Here is a 21278-nt window from a genome sequence, read left to right on the forward strand (position 1 = left end):
ATATAAAATAACCATTATGGTTTACATTGTCAAGTTAGACTGGGAAATTCTATATAACCTATATTATTCATCAAAATAATATAGTTTTATAATGTGCAGGCAATATATATTTATATTTCCTGATAATTTACTTGTCTGTAATATAATTTATAACTATATAAAAAAAATTTTTAATGGACCAAACTAAATTTGTATGACACATAAATATATACATAACCAAAAATCAGGAGATTGTGATTTTTGGGTTTATCCATCAGCTTAAGTAAAAACATAAATTTAAATATTTATATTGCAAAACTTATTTTAAAACTTTTTAGATGTTTTGGAATGCAATGTTACAAAAAGGGTGGCGTTGGAAAGATGATCACTTATCAGCAAAAGATATGAATGTTATAATTAAAATACATAACATCAATAATGAGCATGCTTGGCTAAAACGGGAAATGTATGAATCCAAATCTAAAAATCTTTGGGGAAAATCTAAACATTTTTCTCCAAGAACATGAATATGATATTGAATGGGATATGAACTTCCTTTTGATTGACATTATTAGATAGTAGATCGTTGTGGCAAATAAGTACGTTATGTTATTAATTATTACAATGGGATAATTCACCAAATAAATATCAAGTGGTTATTTTGGATGTAAGGCCTGCTTTAGATTCATTTGAAGCATTATGGTATCAATCAAAAGTAAGTAAAATATTTTTTTAATTTATGTTATAAATTCATATAACCTTAAAAATTAATCTTTAACATTTCTATTGAAGCTTATTGAAGTTAACGATTTGAAGCTGATATAGAAAGAAATATTGCCAATAAAATGGTTGAATCAAGAAATTATGATAAAGTGTGAATATAAGTTAAGTTATTCATTTTTTTTTTTATTATTTATTGTGTATACTGTATAGTAGATTCTTTAAGTAAAACTAACCTATTTTAACCCTTAAAAGATTTCAAGATGAACAACAAAGCTGTTAGTATAGTATTTTTTAGTACTTCAAACACCTACATCATTTTTAGATATTTTGTTATTGTGTTATTTTTTTCTAATTTAATGATGTTGGTGATTAATTTTTTTATGAAACATACACATCTATATCTTAGATATCTATATTTATATCTTACAGAATTAACTATGTTCTACATAATAATTTTATAGTTAACACAATAATAAACTATATTACTCGTTTCTAATTGCAATAATTGTATTGTTTTTATATATGTAATTTTGTTTGTATCAATGAGTTGAAAAAATATACATAAATAGTTGAAATTATATATTTATAAATATAAAATAATTCAATGCTTAAATAATATTAATTTGTCACAGTAAAATACACATTAAAATAATGAAGAAAAATTAAAATAATAATCTTAATAATCAAAAATAATTAATTAATAGTTGTAAACAATGTTTTCAATAGTCACTGACAACTGTCAATTACTATTCTAGTGGAAGTTAAAAAGTACCTAACAACCATTACTCTTAATTCTTCTATCACTAATCTAAATATTTTATTCATAATTAACTTGAAACTTAGGATGTTTTCTGAAATGATGTTCTTTCTAGTCACTTAAATATTTTATCAAATAAGTAAAAATATATGTATTTACTTTTGGCTTTGTGAAGTATAAGTTTTTGTACCATATCCGGTATTGTATTTTTTATTAATATTATAATGGTGTATCTGTGATGCATTATCTGTATACATTTTATCATCATTATGCACAAAACCTATACCCTCAAAAACTACATTAATTTTATTTGAGTTTTTGTCATATGATTGTCTGTAACAAAAAAAAAAAAAAAACTAGTATCAGTTCAGTAACCTAATAAACAATAATCATAGTCTATATAGTAATCGGTTCATTTTTAATAGCTGTAGTACATAATTAACGTTTATCTGAACAGAAGTCATCACAAAAGGTTTCATTTTCATTTGGTTTGAATCTATTAAGAAATCTATGATCCCTATAAAAACATAATACCTATGTCAAATTTAAAACTTTAAAATGGATGTTATCAGTGGTGTATCTTTTGGAATAAAAAGGTAAACGAAGTACTTACCTCTATAATCAAAACCTTTCAACTTTAAATACATTTACATTAAAATAATTTTTATCTCCTGATGATAATTCAATAATTGTTAAAAACTTAATACTTGCACCAGCAGAAATCACAAGATATTAAGTGTGCATAGACAGGCATAGTGTTGAATCACAATTAAAGATATTATCATTAAAAATGACTTGAATCCAGACAATTTCTCTGGAGGGGCTCACTTTTATTTCATTGGTAACCTTACCAGGTTATAAAAACATTGATATAAAAAAATTATATTTTATTGAAAGTCATTAGGTGCCGGTAATCGTAACGAGTGCATTTAATAAATAGGTACATTTTATTAAAAGTTGTACTTGTCAGGGGGGTGAAAAAAATTTCAGAGGGGGGGCATTCGCCCCCTGAAGTATACCTGGATTCAACACCGAGTGTGCAATGAGAAAGCATTTTAAAGTGGTGCTTGCACAAGTTTTTTGAGATTCAAAATGATGAATGAAAATGTAGGTCTACTTAAGTTTTGAATACCGTTAAACCGAATATTAAATAACAAATAAAACAAAGTGTTGAATCATATTATATATTATGTAATTGGCATTTTTAACGGGCAACAAAGTGTACGGGGTCAGCTATAGTAATAATAAAAACCCGACAACCGCTATTATTAAATACATAAACATTGATAATTGTGTTTTCTCGTATGTTTTTTAGGGTATTTTAATTTTTTAGTGGATTATGAACATTTTTAATTATTTTTATTTTATATATTCTTTAAAATTAAAATAGGTAGGTAGATCGTAGGTACCGTAAAAAACGACGATAGAACATTAGAACATAGCTAATGTTTTTATATTTAAGTTTAGGTAATAAAAGTTAATTTCACTTTAATATTTATGGTAAACACATAAAATTGTAATTGCTAAATTTAAACGTAAATATTAATATTTGAATTATAAATTGTAATAATAAGTATTTAGTATTAACTCATGTTAAATGATAATAAATTAAAAGTATGTCTTATTTATATATTATTTTATTTGAAATAAAATATATTTATAAAATATACTTCTAAGTAATAAATAATTATATACAAATACAATATTCCAATTTCCAATATTCAAAAATAATAATAATCTTTAGTCTTTTATTTTTTATGATTGTTATTTAAAAAATAGCGGGGTTTATTATCATTTTTTAAAGGACGAGTTATCTATTTCTATCATAGTGCAATAGTATAAAAGTATTCCACTGCTGTTATAGAGCGCTGCATAATTGTTGTTATCACGAGAGTAATACTGAAAACAACAATTCCATGCTCGTTGAGCAACTACTATAAATATATCGTTTATCGTGGTTAAGACTGAGAAGTGAGAGTTCGTTAAGGTCCTAATATAAGCTAATATAATATATATTTAAAGATCCCTAGTGGCCTAGTTAAAGTATTACTAATTACAATGAGACTAACGTTTATCACAGTTTTGGTTTTATATTTATCCAGCGAATATACTATAAAATGTTCAGAAGATGAATTTGTTGATCCCTTGGATATGCTCAACTATGATAGATTGACAAAATCGATGAATAAACCTAAATCAAAAACAGTAGCTGGTGAGCCTATTCAAAATGACCGTTGTACAGTTTTCCTTTCAAGATTTATTAACATACTGTTAATAAACACTGGATTATCTGTAAGTTTTTATATTTAAAATTCATTTATTCATATATTTGAAAAAAACCTATGTGAACCGTGTTTTGTTCTATTTGATCTTGCCGTTCATTTTTAGAATATTGATCAAGTGTCAAATGAAGAGCTGAAGTCGTACGCTTCAGTAGCTCTCAGTGTTCAAGATTTAGAGTTATTAAAAAACATGGCCAATAAAAGGGATATAGATTACACAGAAATTGATCGAATTTTAAATAGTCTATTTACTCCAATAAAAATGGACTCCTCTGAATTTAAAGTATTAAACAGCCGTTTAGAAATATCTGATCAGGTAATTTAATTGTTATTTTTATGCGTTTAATTTATTATTTATAATTATATGAATGGCTTGTAGATATCTTGTTGGGTAATAAATATAATATTAAGTAATTATTAAGAATACATCTCAATGTCATAATTATTTTTTAAATTAGTATAGAAAATCTATTATTGTGATTGCTGCTTAGTGATTAGGAATCAGGTATATCATTATTTAAAAAAAGGATGTACCTAGTTGATTTATGGTATGGATATCCGTTTATAATTATTTATATTTCAAATTCTTACAACAAAAAATAGGGGATAATGGTACATTATTTTCCAATAGTTCTTTCTATATTTACTAAAAACCATTTGACAGTTTATCTTTAAATTCCTAAGTAATGGGTGACTTGTTATTTTTCACATAATTTTCATTTATATTTTTCAATTCTCTTTATCAGGTATCTAAATTATACATTTATGTATGGATTTATTTTTATATAAATGCAGTGCCGGTATTAGGATTTTCGTTGCTCTGTGCCAATTACCTATAATATGCCACCATATAATTTATATATTTTTATTTATTAAAAATGTCTTCTGCCGGCATTGTACATAATATGTCTAAAACAATATGCAGCCTATTATATTAACTTTTTTTTATTCATACCTTTATGGAGTAGTATATTATATTGAAGGCCATTAAACAAGAATTATTTTAAGTAATTGAAGAATGTTAGAAAATATTTTATTTAAAATCTTATTATAATCATGGTTTCAGATTAAGGAAGCATTGTATTGGATTTCAGTTGGTTCTATTTTAATTGTTTTACTGTATATTATTTTTCAAAAAATTCATTATGTTTTCAGTCTAACATTTATTTTATTTATTATTTTTGCATTTGGATTTGCTTCAACCTGGTACACTATGTACATGGTAAGAAAATTATAGCTTTTATTTATTTTGTGAATGTGTTACTGTGTTAAATCAATTTTTTTTTAATTTGTTTTATCATTGGAATACTAAAGATCACTGTAATAACTTTAGTTAACAATTATATTTAGAGTGTTTAAAGATTTGTATGTTATTATAGAAAGCTGAAATCAATCGCAGTGTTCATTTAGAGCACATGCCTTCTCAGTGTCATGCAAAAAAGGCTGGTCTACTTTTTCTTGGTTTCAAACTAACAATTTAGGTAATATCTTTTGTTTTTAATGCTTTCTAATTAATTTGTATTTTTATATCAATTTTTTTTTAGATGAGTGCAAAAAGTACAAAGAAGCAATTTATTTAGATCCTAAATATTCTATTTCTGTAACTGATATATTAGCTGAAATGCTCAGTAAAATGATGATGAAGCCGGTAGAAGCCTTAGGAGATTCTATATATGTGTTCAATAAATCAGTTTTAAGTAAGAAAATTTGCTTTGAGGATATACTTTTTGTTTATCTTTTTATTTTTTCCATAAGAACTTATGATATCTTCATATAGATTTTGAATTTATCTATATTATGTTAATTTAATATTATTATTACTATTATTTTTTTAGAGGATATACCATATTGGGCTCAAATAATTTTGATTCCTATCGTTATTGTTATAATCATTAAAACAATATTTTTATCAAGTGCATTATTAGTTGGTCGAAGTTTAAGCATGAAATATATATTTGGATATGGTGATACATCAATTGGTTCAGGACCAATTGGCAATAACCAATTTAAGACAAATGATAGAGTTAACAACAGTTTTCATCCAGTAACATCAGCACAACATACAACTCCTCAAATTCCTGAATTACCAAAAGTTAATTTCAATATCAATTTATTTCATCCCAGTCAAACTAAAAATAATCATTTTGGATTTGATGATAAATTTCAAATCAATTATGCAAAAGAAAGCAATTTAATAGCAATGCTAAAGAATAAAGAGATAGACAGTGTTGATAGTAAAGGTTTCAAAGACCTTAGTAAAAGAGTACCTAGACACAGAACCTTGTCTATTTGATTTTCCGTTTTCAAAGCTTTATGATAATTTATCTATTTTTTAATTTATAAGTGTTTTCCCTTTTGGATTATAATGGTGTAAATATAAGAATTTTTGTATATATGTACAATATTTTTGTATACGATGTTCCATGGTGTATCTATATATTTCTCATGTGGTAAGATAATGGAACTTCCATTAAAATACTACTTAAAAATTGTTTTCACATTATGCGCAATTGTAATTTATATACTATGTATACGTTTTATTATTTTACTATACAAGTTTTGAACTAAAAAATTATTTTAAGTTAAGACTTATTTCATTTTATTATTATATTATTATTTTGAGTACCTTGATAATTAAACAAAGTTGTCATCAGATTTATTGGAGCACTATAAGGATATACTTTTGTAGTTAAATTAGTTTTTATATTTTGATTATTGTAAAGTTCGTAATTACTAAAGACTGAAGACTAATTACTAATTACTGATTTTTTTTTCAATCATTGGTATACCCAAGGATGGGGTTTTAAGAATTAGGATTGTAAAAATTATTCCTTGAAGCTCATTTAGATAAAATCTAATGATTGGTCGATATGACGGTCATTACATAATAAAATTATAAGATCATTGCCAACTTCAAGATCTATGTGAGCTATAAAAAAAAGGTAAGACTCACATGACAAATACATTGTTCAAAATAAAAAAATGAAATTTTCTGACCATTGGCATTATTCAAATTTGATGAATTTATTTTATTGGATAATATAAATTAATTAATTTTTAAACTAAATTTGAAGCGTGAAAAGATATTTATTACTATTTAGGAAAATAGGTAAGATATTTATATTTTATAAGGATTTGTATGAAAATTATCATTCTTCACTCTAGCGTAAACTAATATTATTATTTATTTTATGGATAGGTTATAGTTTTGTTCATTCGTCATAAGTATCTCAACTTATTTTAAAGTGTAAATAAATATCATATTTATAAACTCCAGTTGAACAAATATGGGTACTTAGACCTAAAAGTGGTAAGATGTGAGAGATCAAGCCATTAGGGTACCTAATGTACTTACAATATCAAGTAAAATGGATGTTAGTGTTTTATTGGATTTTTTTCAACTCAAAAGTACAGGGAGGTGCTTTTTGTTTCTACCTGTTAGTGGGAACAAATTAGACAAGTGTTCATCAGAATCCAGGCTCTAAGGAAATTAGTTGTAGTAAAATTTAATAAGATATTTTTTTTAAATATCTAACTTAACTTAAGCTTATTATAAGAATTATAGAATAATTATTGCTAAAATGCCAAAATACTTAGATTAAATTAGACAAAAACATAAGTATTTGTTTGATAAAGCTGCAATTCTCTATTTTCGAATTTTACTGAAAAGTCCAAAACTACATTTAATCCTTAAAAACGGACTAAGATCCAGAGCTCAACAAAGTTCTCCACTCATATTAAACCTTCCCACCTATATTTATTCGTATTAACGATTACAAAGGTTTTTGTGATACCTATTATTAAACAAATAACTAAAGGAGATTTTTTTTGAATGGCATCAAAATATCCGTGCTTAGATTTATCCTTGTTAATAAATAGTTACATTCCAGTTTTACGATACCTGTTAAATGCTCGATTTGTAGATTTACTGTTGTGGTCATCCAGAAAGCTATTGAGAATACTCATTACTCATCCTAGGTTATCAAATATCTTCTCGGTTCACACGCCTGCACGCCTAGTTTGATCTATCAATTATTAAAAAAACTACCTAAACATTTCTCTAGGTATGGGTGACCATTGTGAGTGAGCAAGATATAGGGTACTATCCACTTCTGGCAAAAAATATTATGTACTATTGTAGTTCAAAAAATATGGCATATTTACATTTATGTGTGAAAATAATATTAAATTCTTATTCTTTATTATATCTTACATTTGAGAATTTTTTTTTTACTCCCCCCCTAATATATAATTATGTTTCTCAAAATATACTAGGTACTAAAAAAACCATTAGATTTACATATATATATACATAATGTGGTTAAAATTAGTTTAATAAGTTTAAAAATTGTCTGGTTTTAACCAGTTCAGCTTTATGACGCCAAAATCTGGTTTTAACCGTCTTTTGTTATCAATCCGTTCGATATAATAATAGGAGATGAAATGTATGTAATGGTATTGTGAATTGAGTCAAAAATAATTTTAAAACTAATAGAACCAGCTAGGATTATAGACTCAATAGCGTTAACGTTCTTGGTCATGAATTTACTCTATCTGGATGTATTTTATTGAATTTTTCTTCGCTTTCTTCAGAGAAAATCATTGCCAACTTTGTAGTGTAGATAGGTAGGTAACGCACAATTGAATTAATTAATAAATTTAAAGATACCTTAATATTGGATAGGTAGGTTACCTATATTTGCTAATTGATTTTTTTGATCTTGATTTATCAATTAAAAATTAAAAATTTGATTTAATTTAATTTTAGCTTTTACACTAATCAATAATCATATAAATTTATTACTGTAGGTAGAGAATTTAAGGATCTTGTTTGCAGTACTTTCAAATTTCAATATAATTGTACCTACTTGGCTACTTACAAACGTACAGCTACATGTTATAATATAGGTATTAATGTATTATGTTTGTCGAAAACTTGAACGTCCATCAACTGACGGTTTGTATAGTATGACCATATTTGTTTTGAAGTGAGTATAGTATTGAGTGTAAGATACTAAGATGTAACTCACTATATGTGTATAACTATTTAGGTAGATACATATAATTGTTAAATTAGGTTATTCCTAACATTATCTCTTTGTAAAATTGTAATAGTATCATATAGGTATACTACATATAGTAGGTACATAAGTTTATATTAATTTAAATCGCATTATATGATATAGAAAATATTTTATTTATTGCCGTGTTAAAAAATAATCACAGATTTTAATTTTTAAAATTTTTAAGTCAAATATTTTTAAAAATTAAATATTTGAAAAAAATGTGTAAGTATTAAACTGTTTTAATAATGCTTATGTATAGGTACCTAATTTAATTCTTAATAATTTTTTTGTAAAATCATTTTTTAAGAGTTATTTTATTAATTATATTAAAAAATTAACGATTTCAAACATTGTTTTCCCATTACACTTTAGAGCTTTTATAACACGGGCGGTTAAGGTTAATTAATTTGTTTTTTATACTTTTTTTAAGTAATGGAATCAATTTGAGAGGATAATAAATAATTATAATTATAATTTACTAGAGTACCACCCTAAGGTATAATTAGGAACGATATTAACATGTCAATGACTTGAGACTTCAGTATATATAATAAATAAATTATAAATATAGGTACTAGTTGACAGTGATCCGGCAAATGTTATACATGCATATGGTCACACGTTCATACCAAAATCACATCTTAAAAAGCAATTTTTCTTTCTGTAAAAACCTTATTCGGACTATACGAACATAAAAAAAACCAATGATACCAATTGATCTAATAATTTTCAAGTTATGCCCTTATCAACAAAGAGTACCTATTTCATTTTTATACAACATACAGGTAGTAGATATGAATGTACCTACCTACTTAGTATATATCATAATAAATTATAAAATTAATAAAATATGCGTGCGTGTATATAAAGTATTATCAAAGAATAGATACAAACAAAAAAAAAAAAAAATAGGTAATAACTAATAATAATAGGTATTATCTTCGTGCATTAAATAATGAAGACTATAATGACCAGTGACAACATTGAACAGTAACAAATTGACTGTAGTTTTTATGATGATTGTCAATACTGATTGTCTTTTGTCCTTATAAGTAGCTGATTATTACTTAGGTAGGTATTGACTTAATATTATTATATTCGAACCCTTATGCGGAGGTGAATTGAAAATGTATATTTGACTAGAAATTTAAGTTTCGACATATCGTATAGCACTACGACCTTTTAAATCTAAATGTTATTATAATGATGTATAAATATAATATAAAATTAGATACACGAACCAAAATTAAACATGCTTTAGCAGGTGTGTTAAAAGTTAAAACATCATGCTATAGGCGTACCCCAAGCCAACAAAACGAAAACACAACATAAAAAACCGCGTGAATAGATCTTTAGTATACCTATAAATAGTTTTAAGTTAATAGTTTTTGAATTATGTATTAAAAATTAACTGTGTATGAAAAATAATTATTTTTCATTTTAATATCCAGTTACATTAAAATTTGATTTTCAAATGCCATACATATTTAATATGACCCTTTCACTTAATTTTTTAACTTATAGACTTAGAAACTAAGTATTTGACGCTAATTGCCAATTTTTTTTACATATTTTGATTTAACGAGTGTTATTTACTTTTTTTTTAAACTTTACAGTTTGTTATATCTATGGTAGCTCACACAAAGATTTTATTTTAAATTATGAATATTGAATAATTTTTTTGCATAGAGTTTAGCCATTGGTATTTGGTTACAAAAATATAATCATATTTAGTTTGTTCTTTGTTATTCAGATTTTAAATGTAGGTATAATTAAAGACAATGTTCTTGTATGTGTAGCTTATTATAGGCTTGAAAATTACCACCTATAGGTACTTGACTAATTTTGATGAAAGTTTCAGACATTATTACTTCAGAGATGTCAGAAAAAATTAGAAAGCAGTTAGAGCCATATCCAATAATACTCCAAATGCTCTATGTCTCTATGCAATCTATCACAGGCGGATTGTTCACTTTAGTCGAATTAGCACACAAAACGAGGTACACCAATGCTGATTTGCCCATGAATCAAGATACACCGATATACCTAGTGCCATATTTTAAGTTTGTTCATTTTTCCCGTATGAAGTCGGATTATACAACTTACAACTAGTACGTATATGACTTATTAGGAACCTTATATACATTTTATTAAAGATAAACCACAAAATAATTAGAACATTTTCAATTTTTGACAAATTTCTTCAAACTTTGAAATTGTAACTCCTATAAAAAAATGGTGATTATTGATTTTTGATATTTTTTAACTACTGCAAGAACAATTATTGAAACTTTTATAAAATTTCTAAGATAAAGTACCTACTTTTATCTACATAAATTGAAAATAAAGTAAAATCGTATGCTATTTGTTCAGATCTATCTACATTATGCTAGGTATGTAATTTGGAGTTTAATGGCATGGAATTATAATTTTAGGTATGTGCTTGATTCTCCAACCAAGGTTAGATATCTAAAGAGTTCATTTAATAGGATTACTAAATAGGTACCAATATATTAGGTATATATATATATTATATATTAATAATGTTTTGGTACGAACTGTTTTTTATACTTGTTATCGTATTTAAATTGAAATATCAAGTTAGATACGAAATATATTATTATAGGCAGGTGTCTGTTTAAGCCTACTGTAGCACATACATAGTGTAATCTACTAAAAACGTATCAACTGTAATTATTGTTATATCATTGTCCGTATGGTTGTATGAGAGGAGAAGGATAATCGAAAGGTATATTATATTTCATTAAATAGACAGGTAAGTATATGGTTCGGAAGGTTGTGTTATTATAAGACGGGAGAAAATCATTTATGTGCCAACTTTCATTTTCTCTGAACAATATAAATTGATGTGTGACCTAAAATGTATGGAAAAAAATTTAAAATAATACATGCCCACCATATAATATGCACAATAAAGTATCTATATAGCTGAAGAGAGACAAATAGCCGAATAATTATACAGTGTAATGTAATCGTGTGTAATTTGTATTAATAATTCAAATAATTCTCGCAGGAATGGCAAAACGCATAGGCATAGCACCTACCTATAATAATTTATAAGTTATGATATTATGTTATAGCAGTTATTATAATATATTATATGTTATTATAATGGTAGGCAATAAGACATCGATAACACTGTAGCATGTATATATGTATTAATTTATGTGTCGACAGAACAAAATATTTATTTTCATTTTTGCTTCGTTGTACAAATCTTTTCTTTTACAATTATTATTTTTTCAGTAGATACATTGTAATTAGTTCTACATCAATTGTGAATGCAAGTCAATTTTGTGATATCTATAGATATTTTAACTTTTCGACTATTATTAGATTTTGAGTGGAATGATGAGTGTTTTGGTTAGGCAAACATAGAAATAGCTGTATAGGTACCAACTACGATGTGTATTTTTTGTGTCTGTCATTCTATCATAAGTTTGAAAACTCCGTTATACTTCAAAAACGTAAAGCCGTAGGTACTTGCAATTTTTAAAATATTTTAACTTTTTTTAAGGTATTTATTATTTATACAGCAATAATTGATATTTAATTTTTGATTTTTAAATTTTTAAAGTTTTTAGTATTATTTTTTTTATGTTTGTACTTAGACAGAAAGCTAGACCATTTAAATGTAAGGTTTATCGTATGATGTTATTATGGGAATAAAAAAAATAAGTATAAATCTACATACATTTGTTATGAACATTTTAAGCTAGAATTTCGACAAAATTCGAAAAATGTTTTCAAAAATACACAAAATTTGTTTATAATCAGGAAATTCAAAAAGTATTTAATGTCCATACATAAGGTTTAAAAGTTTAATCGTTCCTCGTAAGTTTAGTTTACAATAACAATAAAAAAACAAGTCGAGTGTAAAGTTGATTTTTTCACTAAATACGAAAATAATAATGATTGTTAGGTACTTTATTATTGTTCAAAAAATATCAATCATAGTAACACTAGTAACTTAAAATATTCTTAAAATGTATTTATAAATCTATTGTTAAAATTATGTATACTTGTCTACGTACCTACATTTTAAATACACAATGAAATTTTCATCATACATACACAAATTTTGAGCTTATGGGTATTAGAAAATTTTAAAATATTTTGATTTAAATTCATTTTAAGCTATTTATGCCATGCATTTATTCATTTCGTTCTATGGTACGTCAGTATTAATTTAAAGGTTGATATTGAACTCATGGCCTTACTAGTTATATTATATAAAACCTTACAATAATTTTACTACTCATTAAATTACAAACAATTTTTTGCAAAAATTAGTCCCAGCAATCTATTGTTACTAATAGAAAAATAAATCACTAATTTCAATATAAATAAATAGTAAGATATCCTTAGAAGTAAAAGTTGATTGATCGCCTCCGCTCAGAATCTTTTTTAATCATATTCGTATACATAATAGTGTATCATTTAATTGAAATTTAACACATATATTGACTATTACTATATGTTATCAGGTACTGAATAACGAGGCAACTCAAAAGTGATATATAAATATAGCATAGCTACTTTTTAGTTTTCCGAATTTTATTTTTTACGATTTACAATAGTTTTTCAATGTCTATTTTAAAACTATTTAGTAACTCATAGTTGTGATTCAACAATGTGTGAAATAACATTCTAACCTTTCTACATCTTAAAAAAACATTAGGTCGTTGAAACTGTTATCCGTAATTTATGTTATGTACATATAGTGTCTTAGTTGCTTAGAAACGTCTATAAATACTCGAGAGTGGTGGTATAATGATGTATGATCGTCAAACAAACTGCGGTTGAGGCGATTACACTGACAGTTCAAGTGATGTAATTGCGATTGATGTATAGCTAGGTCCTAAGTAGTATGGTATTATGATGTTCAGCACACTTCATCAATTCAGTTCGTTATACCAAAGCTATACGTATAATTGAATATAAATATTAAATAGCTAGATATTTATTATTTGCATATTATGAATAATGTATTTATTGGTTCCTGCTGATCATTACTAATATTATAATACATACAAGTATATGTATATGTATATTTGGGATTTATATTAAAACTAGAATTATATTGACATTAGTCGTCAAGTGATGTAGAATAATCAATAATTATTAAATATTAAAATAGTTATAGAAGTTTATCGCTTCATAAAATGCAATTTAAAAGTTCAACCGTAATAACTTTAATATAGAGATATAGGTAAACTTTAATGCGTATATTTTAGAATGTTTGTATTGAACAATCTGTTTAATAGGTATTTTTTTTATAAAACTATCTATCAACACTACGGTTTAGTACTAAACCAAATAAAACTTTTTTAGAAATTTAAATATTTTCATCTAAACTTTACATCATTTTTATTTTGTATCCAAATTGTTGACACTCAAATCAATATATTTAAGTTATTTTTCAAGTTATTTTATTCAAAAGGCTTGATGTTTTTTTTTTAACTGTCGTATTTACTAAAAAGTATATATAAGTAGGAATTTTATTGGTCTTTTAGTCTTTAGAAGTTCATAAAAATTCAATTTTTTTTTTTAATATAGGTATAAAATTAAACAATTTTATACGGTAATAATGAATTAAATGACCAATCGACAATAAGATTTCTTTGTTTTCGCAATTTTGTTGAAAAATTATCTTTTGAGTTTTTGACCGATTTTAATCGACCATAATAATTGTACTCTATTGTGTATATAGTAGGAAACTGGAAAACACTGTCACGGGTTTACAGATAATAAATATTGGAACTTTTTCATAATTAATATAGGTAAGTACCTAATTTAAAAATGGAAAAATATCGTCTTAGAGACTAAAACAATCGCAAAATCATCCGATAATAGTCTTAAACCGTGAATAAGCGCATTTATGCTACAAAGTATAAACATTCATTATTCACGCACTTTAAGGTTTTACTATACGTTTCCATGTTTATATATACTCACACTATAGAATAGAAGTTCTATTATGTTTTTTAACGATTGTCTGAAGTATTATTGTTATTAATTATCATATTGTTACAGCGTATAGCAACAAATTCCTTCAGACGTCAGACGCCCGCGTGCAGGGCAGCACCTAAATAATATATATTATATCATTACTTATCTCTGTTTCGGATAGAGTAGTATGTACTCATGAAAATATGTAATGCCCATTGATATAATCCCCTAAGACTATGGCGTATAAGATGGATGTATAATATGCGTAGGTATATTAAAAAACGCGTTTATTACGATTATTTAAAAGTCAAATCGCGTCAAAAAAAAAAAAAAAAATTGTTTTATGTATAATTTTTTTTAAAAAAAAAAAAAATATTTTTTAAGTATATAATATATGTTTATACGTTTAACGCGCACAAATCGGACATAACTATTTTCCCTTTTATAATATACACGTGGTTTAATATATAATACACATTATCAGAATCGACAAATCGCGTATTTACACCGTTATTATTATTATTAAGACAAATGTATGATATAATTATGATGTAAAAAAGAAATATTATTATTATTATTATTTTACAGTATACTTAAAGTTATCGTAAAGTATAAGTTTATATAGTATCACAAATGCTGTTTGGTATTTTGTTTATGTACACACATTATATATATATATAAATATATATTTATGTAAATATACAGAGAGCGAGAGTGGCGAGTGATGGGGGGCGGTCAGCGAGGAATGTTAAAGTAGGCCTTGATGAAGCGGCCGACGAAACCGAGCTTGAGCAGCAGCGACGGTTTGGTGCTGAGCCTCCACCGGAGCATCACGTAGGACGCCACCTTGAACGCGAGGAACATGCAGCACAGGGCGCTCATCGATCCCCAGTACGTCACGTCGGACATGCCGACCGTCTTGAACAGGGCCGACGGGTCTCGGAGGTCGCAGTAGTCTGTGGTCTTGGGACACTCGAGCCGGCCGCGGCCGTTGCCGTACACGGACATGACCAGCGCCTCAACGCCGTGCCGCAGGTAACTGAAGTTCATGCCCAGCTTGATGATGGCGGGTATCTCGTTCTCCTCGTAGCCCAGCCCGAACGACGCCAGCAGCATCATCGGGCAAGCCACGCACGGCCCGAAGAACACGCTGTTCTGTAAGCACAAAAACCGGTAAACCGTGTAAACGACGTGTGAGTATATACGCTATTTGTACAAGTCCAAACGCACACGTTATTATGATATTATAGACGAGCTAGAATATTACTTTTCCGTCGTCCGACTACATTGTAGCGGAGACAATAATAAGTAAAATACTGAAATAACTCGGACTTCTTGCCACGGATATAATATAAAAGAAAACGAACCAGCGGGGAAGAGGTCGCTGCGGGAAGATTTCGCATACGAGATGGGAAGATCTGGTTGAAAAACATGTGAGTGTCTTTGGCGGAGGATTAGATTGGATGGAACCACCGAGATGGTTGGAGGGATAGGCGTTTGCCGGTAAGGTTAGACCGGTTGGCGACCGATTACCCGGAGAAGAAGAAGAAGAAGATATTATATTACAATCTGTGTATGGATACCACCGTACATTATAATAATTTTAAATTTATAATATATTTTTAAATCGAATATATATATAGGTATATTAACTCGCAGATTAAAATATCGAAATTACAATACATAAATATTACATGCGTATTGTTAAAAATAATTTACAAATTTACAAATATTCATTTCAATGGATACGGTCCAACCAGCCCTCCCTAGAGCATATTGAGTAGAAGAAATTTTGGAAGTTTTAAAAGGAACGCGACTTAATTATATTTGCTTTGCGAGAGTGAGCATTTTATTTATTCTGCAGTCGATGTGCATAAAGCCATAAATAGCAATAGAAATCGCTCTCATTTTGAAGTTAACACGTTGATTTATAGACAGTGCATGCTATAGCGTTCACGATATTAAAGTTTTGTGATTTGTATTCTCGGTATTGAATGGACAGCTGTCTCGTCATAGAAACTTAAAAACGTGGAAAAAAAATGATTACAAACGGGGTGTTAAATTGACGAATGCTATAGCAGTTATTAAGTCATCCTTCAACGCGTAGTTATTATTTACTGTATAGAGTTACAAATTACAATATTGTGAGCAAAACCATCCAAGATTTAGAAAAATATGACAACGATTGAAGTTTCTTTGCATAATATGAAAGATTTCTGTTGTTGTTTTTATTATTTGTATGTTATGTATGAGAACAATCAATTTCTATTTTCTATTTTTAAATTATCTATTACAGGAAAATATATCTGACACACGTCTTATAATAAAGCGTTGTAATTGAAATAGTCAATAGATAATAGTGATCTCTCTGCAGCTGCAGTGATGAAAAAAATATCTATCGTCTAATAATAATAATAGTAATAGTAATAGTTGAATAATGAGTGATGGTATAATGATGGCGATCATATTTTGGACACGTTTAAACTTCTAATACAGTAATACCTATTAATATAGTATTAGAATAATAATAGGTTATAAATCATAACTAATTATAGGGTTAGGTTAAAGGTGGTATACGGAAATCACATTTCAACAGCAAAGAAAATTTACTGTGCGTGTGCGTCACAGTTTTGTGCTCAAAACATGAATGCGAAGAGGAATTCTATACGACTGTAGTACTTCCATGACATTTGAAGTTCGTTATTTGTCGTATTCGACATTCCAGTAGTAAAACAGAGTCGCAGACTCGCAGAACAAGATTCACAATAATTGTATAATACAACTCGCAAAGAAATGTGGCAGACTACATAAAACTGTAAGTTACATATAATGTGTCCTAGGAGGGGGTTAGACGAACTTCCTTATTTTATTAAACAATAAATATGTTATTATATCTATGTGGTTCTACATATATGTATGTACAAACAACACTTATAAATAATTATATTTAGACTTAAATTCAACAAGTGTTCTATTTTCTAAAATATGATTTATTAATCATTATAATATTATTTTGATTTTGATAGTACAATGTTTTTTGGTTTCAAATTTTATTCTACTACATTTAATTAAAAATGTTTGAATTTTTTCATAATATAAACAATAGATTTCATTGTATATCCACAAAACTAATGTGTAAAATATAAACTGCGCATTATTAATGTGTAAGTTATTAAAAATGTCGGTAATTAGGTTTTACGTGCTCAGTGAGATGGCTAAAAAAATTCAGTCTGTAGGAATAATTGCTGTATGAAACTTGTTTTATATTTTTGTAACGTTATCGGCATTCCATTTTGACGGAAACGCGTAACGAAACGAAAAAAATAATGATCAAATTTAGCCGTATAATATGTATTTATATTATGAATTTATAAAATAGTTGTTTTTATTAAAAATTTAAATGGCTTGATATTTAAAAATGAATATTATGTATAATATGGAACCTTAGAAATTTATTCATGTTTCTCATTGTCCGTCCGTAGTAAATTAGTACGATTGCCCTAATAGATAAACTATCTATACATTTCCTGCCCTTATACCCGTATACCCAAACGTCAGACACGCTGTTCATGAAGGACGAATCTTGTTACTAGGAAAATAAATGATTTCTCACACATTTCTTATATAGTTTACTTCAATGTCGAGTAATTAAAATATAAGAGTATAAGACAATGTCAGTATTTTATAAACTTGATTTGTCGTACTATAAGATAAATATTCCCAGGTTTCCCAATTTGAAAGTCGGATATTAATTATTTCAAATATTATTTTAAGTTAAGATTAAAATCAAGATAATTTAACAATAATAATATAATCTATTTTTAGAAATATATGATAAATCCTTTCGTCTCCTTCGCTAAGAATTGTTATTCGTAAACATTAATTTATCGTTAAATTGAAATTTAATTAACACATCCATTACAGTAATACATGTCTACGTTTAGCTAATAGCCAAAATAAAATTAATTGCCAAATGCCGTGGTAAACTTGAAAGGAAACCTATAGATGCTTCACAGCGAAGTGATTTTAGCAGCCTTAAAACATTTACTTTAACGGCATTCATATTATATTTTAATTAGGATTTTTCATTTGGTTAAAATAGAAAAAAATGACATAGTGTACCAAAATTTATTGTGAATCTTGAAGAACTTACCGTAACGTTGAATTGTGAGGAAATTGCGTACGCCATACTTTCTGATGACAAGGACACCATCAAACACACAACGGAAAATTTAATTCCTCGTTCCCATTCTAATGGTTGATTAGTTAATAAGTAAGTGATTACTATGTAAACTGACGATAAGATAAGCTATAAAATATATAATATTATAATGTGTAGGTATGTTTTTCAAAATATAATTTAACTTTAATGTTTATTATAAGTTATAACGTTATAACTTATAAATGTTATGATTTTTCTTACCTGCATTGGGAGTTGTGAACATGTGAGCGCACAAAAATAAGCATTCAACCCGTACCATCGGTTGAAATATTCCCGTTTTAATAATTGAACTTCTTTAGGAACTAAAATTATACATCCTAGTTGTGAATTGAACAATTCGTATAAAAAATTATAAATCTTAATAAAACTTACATTTTAACAATACTGGCATAAGTGGTGTGTACATAAAAACGATTATGGTTATAAACATGAATCCATAATTGAAAATAGTCATAGAAGCGTCATTTCCAAATTGAAAAAACATACCACCAACTACTAGGCCGATAAATGTGTACATAAATAGTTTGAATAATAAATATGTCTAAAATTAAATAATAACATTTTTTTAACGATTTGCAATTTATAGTATAGCTTTATTTTTTTTTAATTTCTTACGTAGTCTCTTTTATGTTGTATCATCATCCGCCTGAGAAGCACGTTAAATTGAGACCATCCTGTACTAGAAAAATCGTACAGATGTTTGGAAACCGTGTCGTACTGTGACGCTCGGCGTACAATTGGTTTTCTTGTTTCAGAATTATCTTTAAACCACCTCAAACATTTACCATTGTCTACGGCAGTTGACATTTTTTCTGAATAATCGCCATACTCCCTACTACAAACTTCGATCACTGAAAATGCAAATTTTTAGATTTTAAAACCAATTAATTTCAAAGTATCGTCACTAATCATTCATCAATGCTTACTGAAATCCGCTGGGTTGTAATGTTTAGGGCAACTGAGTCCTACAGTCGATAGGTACGGGACCATATCCTGGCCAACTCCAGCAAACATACATTGTCCTTCGGCCACTATGTATACATGATCAAACATTGCAAATAATTTTGCACTGGGTGTGTGTATGGAGCATATGATTGTTCTACCTCCATAAGCAAGATCTTTGAGTAATGAAACACACTGAGAACTGGATAAGTCGTCTAAACCACTATAAATAGAAAATATTAATAATGATAAAATAATATATATTTAATACTATTTTAGATAATATGTTTATGCTGTAACCATAATCAAAACTATATGAAATACTTGGGTTTACAAAACGGTTACATTTCAAGTAGAATGAATAAAAATATTAGGTATGTTAGTATATATATTTTTAAATATATTTATATGAATTTAAATCCCTATTTGACAATATTGGACCTACAACGTTGATACTTTATTTTTATATTGAAAAATAGCATAATATATATAGTACAATTATTAGTATTTAGTTTATATGTATTAGTATAAGGACATATCGATTAAAACATCTACGTATTGCAAAAAAATAATGTGATATATAATTTTAATATTTATGTCGTCATATTCAAAGACGTGCGAATTGATTTTTATATTTTGTACTAAAAGAAATAAAAGTATTATTATTATTTTCAAATGCATGCAATCATAGGTAACGATATATTCAAGATATTAAAGCTTGTTATATTGTATGAATCCTTGAAACAAAAATGAAAAATGTTATGCCTTATAGAGCTATATGTACATACTATTATATTAAATTATTATGATGGAGTTATAATGTTTTATAAAGACTATAATGTTTTAATAGAATGATTGATGTAATACCATGTAATAGGAAAATAGTTATGTAAATAACGAAATAAAAACTCTTACGTTGTAGGTTCATCCAAAAATATTACAGGGGGATTGTTAACAAGCTCTAAAGCGATGGACAATCGTTTTCTTTCTCCGCCAGATAAATTCTCCATGAGCGTGTGTTTCGATTTAGTGAGTCGAAGCATTTGAAGAATATTTTCAATCTAAAAAACATTTATCATCATTATAAAATATGTTCATCGGTCATTCATAATCACATTATTTTTACAGTATCAAGTTTGTTTTCTTTAGAAATTGTATAACCAAGCTTTAAATCAGATGCTATTTCCATCGACTCTAATACTGTAAGTGCTGGTTGCAAAAGGTCTTCTTGCATTATGTAACGACACATTTTTCGAAATGACTTCATTTCTCTTGGTCGACTGTTTACCATGATGGAACCTCGGGCATCGCCACATCTAACAAAACCGAAGAAG

General features: G+C 27.1%; 2 protein-coding genes and 1 pseudogene across 3 annotated transcripts in view; 2 read left to right on the plus strand and 1 right to left on the minus strand.

The window, feature by feature from the left end:
• Positions 1-327: 327 nt before the first annotated feature.
• LOC114126093 (holocytochrome c-type synthase-like) lies at positions 328-3045 on the plus strand (annotated as a pseudogene).
• Positions 3046-3244: 199 nt separating this feature from the next.
• LOC114126097 (chloride channel CLIC-like protein 1) lies at positions 3245-6492 on the plus strand. The gene is given in 7 exon segments (XM_027989975.2): positions 3245-3751; positions 3848-4057; positions 4808-4963; positions 5121-5178; positions 5181-5222; positions 5286-5438; positions 5577-6492. Coding segments are annotated over 7 exon segments (1311 nt in total). The 5' UTR covers positions 3245-3517; the 3' UTR covers positions 6035-6492.
• An 8558-nt stretch (positions 6493-15050) lies between these two features.
• Positions 15051-21278, minus strand: part of LOC114126095 (ATP-binding cassette subfamily G member 4) — a 35506-nt gene continuing 29278 nt past the window's right edge. For both annotated transcript variants that reach the window (XM_050208857.1, XM_050208428.1), the window contains exons 4-11: positions 21071-21260; positions 20860-21005; positions 19929-20167; positions 19618-19853; positions 19375-19543; positions 19204-19304; positions 18934-19089; positions 15051-15935 (exon numbers count right to left, since the gene is read on the minus strand). In XM_050208857.1, coding sequence (XP_050064814.1) covers positions 15516-15935; positions 18934-19089; positions 19204-19304; positions 19375-19543; positions 19618-19853; positions 19929-20167; positions 20860-21005; positions 21071-21260 — 1657 coding nt within the window. In that variant the 3' untranslated portion in view covers positions 15051-15515. The remainder of the gene's footprint in view (positions 15936-18933; positions 19090-19203; positions 19305-19374; positions 19544-19617; positions 19854-19928; positions 20168-20859; positions 21006-21070; positions 21261-21278) is intronic.

This window comes from Aphis gossypii, chromosome 1 (genome assembly GCF_020184175.1).
Source record: "Aphis gossypii isolate Hap1 chromosome 1, ASM2018417v2, whole genome shotgun sequence".
Lineage (NCBI taxonomy): Eukaryota > Metazoa > Arthropoda > Insecta > Hemiptera > Aphididae > Aphis > Aphis gossypii.